The 8,646-nt window shown below is 49.6% G+C and overlaps 1 protein-coding gene across 1 annotated transcript; it reads right to left on the reverse strand.

The window, feature by feature from the left end:
• Positions 1-5: 5 nt before the first annotated feature.
• Positions 6-8,449, reverse strand: PALB2 (partner and localizer of BRCA2; the record flags this gene model as incomplete). Its single annotated transcript, XM_010183732.1, has 10 exons — positions 6-54; positions 819-967; positions 1,934-2,021; positions 2,367-2,483; positions 2,642-2,803; positions 3,084-3,169; positions 3,618-3,779; positions 4,260-4,343; positions 4,954-5,762; positions 6,530-8,449. Coding segments are annotated over 10 exons (3,626 nt in total), but the record flags the coding sequence as incomplete, so codon positions are not given.
• Between the last annotated feature and the right edge of the window lie 197 nt (positions 8,450-8,646).

The raw sequence follows: 8,646 nt of genomic DNA on the forward strand, positions 1-8,646 counted from the left end.
CCCGAGGTCAGCACGGCTGCGGCAGAGGTGTCCTGCACGTCCCCCTCCAGGTACCTGCAGCCGGGGACAGAGGGGTCACAATGCTGCAGGTTGTGAAAACACAATCCCTTCATTTTTTACAATTAGCTAGTTTTTAACGTCGAAAATTAATAAGCTAATCTTAGCCGACTGTAGGAAGCCAGGCTGCATTACATATTGTATCCTCAGTGCACCCAGACACCAAGGATGTCAGGACAATCCTCCTGCAGCCTTGCTCCGTACTTGAAAATCGTTCAGTAAGCCAAGAGCTCAAGCCAAGATCTCCCCCAGTATCCGTGCACATCCATCACAACGTTTCCTACGTCACTGCACTGCAAGGCTGAGTCTGAGACAGCTTACTCTTCAAAATGCAAGAGGAAGGAAGAGATCGTCTGACTGCAAGCAGCTGCTTAGCACACACCAACCTAGCAACAGCACAAGGGCCCAGAACATCGCCTTTGCACACCCTTTCTGCAGGGGTTTTTGCCCGATGAACCCAGTCACAGCGTTTCCACACTCACACTGCAGGGGCAGAAAGACAACAGCGTACAGCACGCAGAAAACGAACGCTCCCGTCTGCCAGCGGAGCCCCTTGCTGTGGTGACGCCGGGAGCTCAGAGGTCAGGGCGCAGATCGGTGCAGGAAGCGGCCAGGAAACGCCAACACCCTCACCCCAGTCCAGCCCCACACAGGACAGGCGGCAGCGACGGATGCGGCCCCTTCTCATGGGCAAGATGGCAAACGGCCCCTGCCAGCAGCGCTGCCCCAAAACCCCTCCAAGGAGTCCAGCAGGTACGTACCTTCCAGAGTGCCCGGGGGGCAGGGAGGAGAACATCACCCCCGTGCTCCTGGCTGTTTTGGGGTTGAACGCGACCACGCGGAACGCGGGGTTTCCACAGGGCTCGCTCTCTTTGGCGTGTGGGTGGCTTAATACAACAAACAGGAGGCCCTGATACGCAGAGGGAAAACACATCACTAAGAACAACAGCGAGAGGGGAAGAATACCAACGGATTTTCCAAAAATTAATTGCTACATTCTCTCTATAATCAAAGCCCCACGGACAGTGATACATTATTTTGACGGAATTAAACAGGAATGGTTTACTTTCCTTATCAAATCAGATAAAAACCAAAGCAGCTGCTGACTGATAAGGGCGGATGCGATGCAGCAGGACGACAGCTCAGTGACCCAATGGATTTATGCACTTATCTTTCTGCCTGGAAAAGCCAAACTTGCTGTAGGACGAGGTGACATTTAAAGTAACATTTCTGGGCCTCATTTTAATCCCTAGGAGCTTATAAATTTAACAAGAATTCCACGCAAACCAGCACAGCCGAAAACAGCAGCGCTCAGAACAGCCGCAGGCCAGCACGAACTACGCTGAGACAGAAGCTGCGAGGAAGTCTCCAAGGAGTCTGACTCAAGCCATCACTATTGGACAGGACATTCTTGTCCCAGAAGGTTGAATGCTCACTCAGAACAATCAAATCCTCAGTAAACTACAAAAATCCATCTGGAGGCACAGCACAGGTGGGAGCAAGCGGGAAAGTGTCATTAGTGCGAGTCCTGGCTTTAAAGAGTTCACATCCCCAGGGGTGTATGTAAATACCCACCCTCCACATCGGTTTTCCAACAGCGGGGATGTGCCGTCGCCACGCTGGCAGCTTGTCAAATGGAAGAGATGCAGCAGCACCCACGAGCAAGATGCTGCTGCTTCGGAATACCTTGGATGCACCGCTCCTTTTACTGCTATGCTGCACAAAGCCAAGAATTGGAGGCAGCCAGCGTGGCTCGTTTCTCCTAGGTAACCTGTTTTCCTCTGGAATATCTGAAGTGTAGCTAAATAGAGCTGGTATTTCAGTCCACTTTAGAAATCCTAATCCTTTAAGTCCCCATCTTATTTCATGCACTTACAGAGTCAGAATATGCTCGGTGGCAGATTGAAGCTGGGTAGGAATAACCAACAGGCATCTTCTTCAGGAGCTGGCCCGTTCTCAGATTCCTGCAGTTGGTGAAAATACAAATCTGAATGCAATACCATCCCATATCTGTTACTGTCTAATCACAGTTACAGCACTCTGCAAGACGAACACAGTTCTGGTTTCACATAAGCCTAACAAGACAAGAGCCCACAGGAAGAGACGTAATGAACGTGATGCAAAAGCAGGTGGAGTTACAGCAGCGTGGTTCACGGTCTGTCCAGCTGTACTGAAGTTAACGTGCCAGACAATTACCATTTCACAGGCAAATCAGGTGCCCACCACCACCCCTGTGTAACGCCTGCAGTGGTCGCAGCCACGGCAGACACCTGCAAGCTGAGCTGTTGAACTGCAAAGGAAACACTGACCAAACAACAACGCTGTTCACCGCGGTGGTGCCGACCAAGGCGTCTCTCATTCCTTCTACTTCAGCAAAAGCTAAAACAGTTTCTTCAGGGGGCATCAAAGTCTGTCCGTCCTTGCTCCTGAACAGCAGATTAGCAAGGGAGAAAATCAGACACTGTGTGTTCTGTCCCCAGCACAGCTCCAGAGAGAAGAGGAGCTTGACACTCTTCTGTGTCTGAGAAGTTTCCTTTCTTTTCTTCCACCCACCACACTGAGACCACCCCAAACCTGCACTCACCTTCCTGCCTCTGAAATCAATGCTATTTCCACTTGCTGCTCTTGCACAGTCCTGCTGCTGCTGACCAACCTCCTGTCCCTCAGCCCAAGAACAGCTTTTATGTTTCCAGTTTTTACTAGTGATTGCTTGCATGAGTCATCCTCCGAAGAATAAAGCAAGAGCCTAAATTAAGAGAAAAGCATGCATAATGACAGAAGGAGGACTAACTCAAACATGCCACGGCGTACAAAAATAAGCATATGTTTAAACAGTCTACCACCTCTAGGGGCGAACAGGCAAGTCTTTATAGTTCATTTTTAGAAATCCCTTCCATATTTTCCAACTGTTAAAGCAACTGAGAAAGTGACACATTAGTAAGAGGTAATTTCAACCACTACACAAGAGGAGAATTAAGCTGCAGCTATGGAGGGCGCAAAGCACTAGTAAGAAACAAATACAACACCTTATTTCTCCAATCTCCAAATCTCCCAGCGCTACACACACGAGATTACAGGTGTCCGGCAGAGGAACGATCTGTATTACAGGAATCTAGGACAGCAAAGAATTCAGTGTCACCCACAACGTTCCTTTGACTTTACTGCCATTTTCCAGAGCGTTTCAAGTAAAATGATACGGAGCACAACTGATTTTCAGACCCATCTGAAGAAGCACACTTAGGTTAACAATCTCTGTTGATACACGAAATAAAGAAGTGTCTCCAGGGAGCACAAGGGGGAAGAGCACAAGTCAGTGGCTGCAGCCACTGTGCAGTTCATGACATATCAAATTCCAGCAGACAACACGTGTCCTTACAAGATGCTGGCCTTCTCCATCAGTGGTGAAATCAATCTTCTCTGTTGCCTGCTGGCATGAAAAACTTACACCACCTAAAGACCTCACCTTGCACCCAAGACTGCAGGCCCTTTATATCTTGGGAACTAATGCACTGGGAGAAGAAAGTTGCCCTAAATTCTAGAAATATGGGTTGGGTTCATACCTCTCCAAGCTGCCAGGTATGGGCCTTTCCCCAGCAGTCGTTGGGCAGAGGTTTCCAGAGGGAGACAGAACTCTCACAGGCTGTCACCACGCACAGCTCCCTGCAGCCAGCTGCTTCCCACCACACGGTGCTCACATCCACGGCGCAGGAGCTTGAAGAGTCCTGTCCAAAACAAAGCAGCGCTGGTTTCCTGCTGGTAGACGTGGTTACCTCTGAAGGTTCAGGCTGAGAAAAATGCTTGACATTCAGTATGAAGAGAATCTGAGTCTAAAATTTAAATGCTCATGATGTTTAATTCTGAGTCCCCCACAGGGGCCACAGGGCAGGCAATAGGGGAACAGGGGCTAAGATCGTTTCACCTGGGGCTGACAAAAAATGCTGCAGTTCTGCTCGTTAGGACATCTGCGTGTGTTTACACATCCATTGTTCAGAACCAAACACTGAAATCCTCTATCAGCCAAAAGGAGACACACAGCACCGTAACCTTTCGGCATGCCTCCCCACAGGTGAAGACAGGACTGATCAAACGTGACAGCAATCTCTTGTTCAACTAGCCAGTCTGCATTTTTACTGCATTTTTGTTAAACCTGGTATCGAAGAGCCATTACTGACTCAGTAAACAGTTATCTGATGTTATCCCACCTTTAGCCTTGACACAAGCTCCAGGCTCTCCTCTCTCAGGCCATCAAGCACTACTGGAGTCAACTGTTCTGCTACATCTTCTTTCTGCACAAACAAGTGAAGAATGAGGATAACTCAGCCTTGAAATTACATTCAGCACCTGCAAGAATGAGGCAGAAGCGTGAAGTCACTCTGCATGCAGTTGTTGGTAGGAGCACCTCTTTTTGTACTGGCGTGTCTCTGAATAACAAGAGATCCCAGACGAGTTATTTCCTGGTTTTGCCTGAAAATCATCTTTTGCCACCACTTTGCATCTCTCAGCCTTCAGGGAGAAGTCATTCTCTCAGTACCCATCCCGCATGCGAGTCATTTAACCCCCTTCACCAGATCCTAGCTGAAATTTTCCTTAAGGCACACCAACACTATGTGGGTAGCAGAACCTTTCTGTTCATACCCACATTTCAAACACACATCCTGCAGAAAGCATTGAACCCCACATCTCCAGCTTCATCAAGCAGGATTTTAAAGAATTTGCTCTTAAGGTCACAAGACCTTAGGCAATGGATGAAAACCAGACATTTAGTAAGTCAGCTAAAAGGCAGCACGCAGGGTGAGCATGCAAGGGGTCTTTCCCTGAAGTCAGGTCAGACTCCAGAAAAGGGGATTTGCCCACAAAACAACTGGCTTAGTCCTGCTGGCAGAGGCCAGCTCTTACCTGTCCGGGAGAAGCTCTGCAGGGTCTCTGCTGTTTGCTCTCTGGCTGCTGATGCTTCTTCATGGCCACAGCCTCATCAGATCTATTGTAAGGACCTCTTTCAGCTGCTAAAGGAAATGTTGTACCTTGCTGCTCCTCTTTTCCAGCAGATCCTGCACCACAGCTGTCCAAGGGCAGTGGAATGGCAGAGTCTTTGCACTCCCCATCATCCTCGCCCCGGGCAGACGCTCCTTTGGAGGCAGGTGGGCTCGCTTGCCAGGGAGCTGCAGCAGGTGTACTGGGGAAGATCTTGCTGGATACTGATGGTAAAACAGCCGGGGTTGCACCCACCACGGGGAAAACAGATGAGGAAATCTGAGACTCGGGCTGCGTGGGAGCCCCAGCTAAGATGGTCCCCATGGGAGTAAACAGCAACTCATGGGTGGAAAGTTCCTTCTTGGAAGCTGGGCTTTCTAAGGGAGGTAACTGAGGCAATCCATTCTTGAAAGGTGAAATCAAATCACTTTTGAGACTTTCTTCTGGATTCATCTGTGCATCCTGTGTGTCCTCCGAAGCCACACCATCTCCACACACACTAGGAACAAAATCCTCCAAGTCATTCACAGGGGAAGATTCTAACTTCTCCAGTTTTAGTAGTCCAAATTCCTCATCCGGTAAGTGAAAGTCTGTGATACCCAGCGTGGGGGCCAACCACTGCAGACTGCGGAAGGAGAAGAGAGAGCCGCAGGTATCGGGGTCCATAGCAGGGAGCCCAGGAGAAGCAAGGCCCTCTGAGCCTGTTGGGTAGCTACGTCCTCTTCTGCTCTCATCTGAAAACACAAGAAAAACACAAGAATACAGGAGAACATCATGTTACAGAATAACCAGCAGCTCGCCTCTTCAGGATCTCTCATCCACAGTGTCACCAATTATTTAAAAAAGACAAAAGCGCCACATCCATCTCAACACATGGAAGGGGCACTTTTCAGGAAAGACACGACACTGCAATGGCTCTGCATCAAGCCTTCAGCCAAAATATCATTGCCAAAGACTGCCAGAACTGACGGAGAGCTTGGCCAGTTTGTTCTGCTTGGTTTTCTCTCAACGCTTTCTCTTTTCACAATATTCACTGACCCTCAGACTGTAATGCTACTGCCTGTGTTTCACACTTGGGAGAACTTAAAAGAAATAAAGTATCACTAATGTGCAGACTTAGCCAGAGAAACAGATTTACACCTATTTACTGGAAAATCAAGCCCAGCGTGCACAGCATTTTCTCCAACAGCAAAGGCAGCTCAAGTGGTTCTCAGCCCTGCTCCTCATCTGTGCACTGCTGTTCACTCCCCGTCACTGTGCCACAGCAGAATTTTCTGGAATTGTTCAAGGAACACGAGCAGCACAAGGATCTACATTTTTTAAAATCTCTCTTATTAAAAAAAAATATACCATCAAAATATACCATCAAAAATATACCATAAAAAACACCCATATCAGGTTTTCTTGAATTAAAATATACGGCAGGGTGTGGACTCACGGGGACGTTCCCTGCCTTCCCTGGGGCTGTGGTTTCAGGGAGCACTCGTACATGGTGAGGTACCTTTTGAGACTTGGCTGCCTCTCTGTCTCACAGAGGATCGCAGGGAGCGGCGCGGGGGGACAGGAATCGCTAGGAGCTGCTCAGCGCTGCAGGCTCCTTGCATGTGCTGCTCCTTCACGTGCTCCACTGGACCTTCATCAGCCCGACACGCAGTTACATTGGCTTCCAGTTCTCCCATATGGCTGGCAAGAGTTTCATTCCCTGGGTGCAGAGAGTCGCCGTTCTGACGTGGATTTTGAACCTGTTCTAACAGAGTCTTACGGCATTTGCCGAGCACGTGGCTTCCTCCAGGAGGGCCAGCACTTGTGGGCTGTACAGCCCCTGTCGCCTCTGTCTCTCCAGCCGCAGGAGCTGCAGCAGCAGACAGCCTTGTCTCGCCTGAAGATGGTTTTTTGAGAGTAGCCTCACAGTTTTCCTCTCCACTCTGACATTGATTTGACAGCAGACTACTGCTTCCCCTTGCTGTTATGAGATCCAAACTCTCTGTGAGCTCCTGCGACCCCTGATGCACAGGGGGCTTGCAGGCAGACTTTCTTCTTCCCTTTTTCTTCCTCTGTGTTGGCCTCTGATCTTGCTTTGTGCCAGTGATACTGCTTTGAGAAATGGATCCCAGTGAAGTGCTGCTACCACTGGACGCAGGAAGGGATTTCAGAGGACTACCTGAATTTGCTGGATCATTTTCTGCACCAGGTAAAGGTAACGGCCTGACCCCTGACTCCAGATCATCTTCAACTCTTTCCTGGGAGGGCCAATCTGAATTTGCATCTTTCTGCTTGCACTTACTCCGCTGACCTTTCTTGCTTCTGCCCAGCTGGCTGAGAATTACAGCGTCGAGGTCCACTTTCCTCTGGCAATTAGACATGCGTCGCGTCGTCCTGACGTAGTATTCAACTGGAAAGAGCAGCCCTTCAACCATCGTGCAAGAGCTCAGTGCACTTTCGGGAACTGTCACCTCTTCTGGATGAGAAACTCTTGACTGAATGTCAAGCTGTTGACTCTTCAACACTTCTTCAGTACTGCCCAGAGCAGGATCTGGAGGAAAGGGATTTAAGTTGTTAGTGTCACCTTGACTTTCTTCATGGCTTTTGCTCTCATCAGTTACAGTGGTGTTTCTGTCAGCAGGCAACGCTTCATTTTCTGACATTAAATCCAAAAGCCTCTGTAATTCTCCCGGATCTTCACATGTGCTCTCACCATCCATTTGTTTTATTATACTGGAGGATGCTTTTCCTCCCTCACCACTGGTGTCAGGCAAAACAGAGTCACCGTTCTCTGAACACGGCCATGCAGGCTCACAGTTATCAGATGTGGCCACAGCACCCGGCGACTCAGGCTGCCAGACACCGCTGCTGTCCCTCAGCGCACTTGGGGACAGCTCAGGCGCTCCTGGGGGAACACCGAATTCAATCACGTCTTGTACGGTTCCTAAGGCTGCATCAGGAGGAGTGGAGCTGTTTCCTTCTCTCTGCACAAGTGCTGGTCTGGGTGCTCTGTGAGCGCCTTCCTCAGCGCTCGAGACGCTGCTTCTCCTGAAGACTGGTGACCGCAGTTCCTCTGCGCTGGCGATCTGATTTCTCACCGTTTCTTCAGTGCTGATTAGATGCACGTTATCCACTGATTTCTTTTCCTCCGATACCAGAGCCGTCGTCCGTCTCCTCAGCTTCATCAAGCGTCTGGAGGTTTGGGGTTTCCTCTCCTCAGGGGCTGATGTAACGATCCTGCAGCACAGGCTTTCCTGGCTGGCCTGGATGCTGTCTGCCTGTGAGCTGTCCTGCAGGCCAACCTCATTACTGGAGATTTCGGAAATGTGTTTAAATGTGGCAGATGTTTTCCTGTCTGTGTCAAGCTCAGAGCAGGTTTTAGTCTGTAACCGAGAGGTTTCGTGTTTGTCAGCACTAGGAGACACGTTATCTTCAGAACCTGTGGAAAAAAAAAAGTCACACGTGTAAAGCACTCCCAGCAAAGTCCTGCCCGAGAAAAACACCACACAGTAGAACCAGACTTCGTTAGGAGCGAGAGAGCAGAACCATACAGTGGGGATCAGAGAGCACTGCAGCCCTGGTGAGGAGAGAGGGAGAGGAGAAGTTACTGCGGGTGAGGATTCAGCAGCCCTGGGG

Source organism: Mesitornis unicolor, unplaced genomic scaffold (genome assembly GCF_000695765.1).
Source record: "Mesitornis unicolor isolate BGI_N332 unplaced genomic scaffold, ASM69576v1 Scaffold47520, whole genome shotgun sequence".
Classification (NCBI taxonomy): domain Eukaryota; kingdom Metazoa; phylum Chordata; class Aves; order Mesitornithiformes; family Mesitornithidae; genus Mesitornis; species Mesitornis unicolor.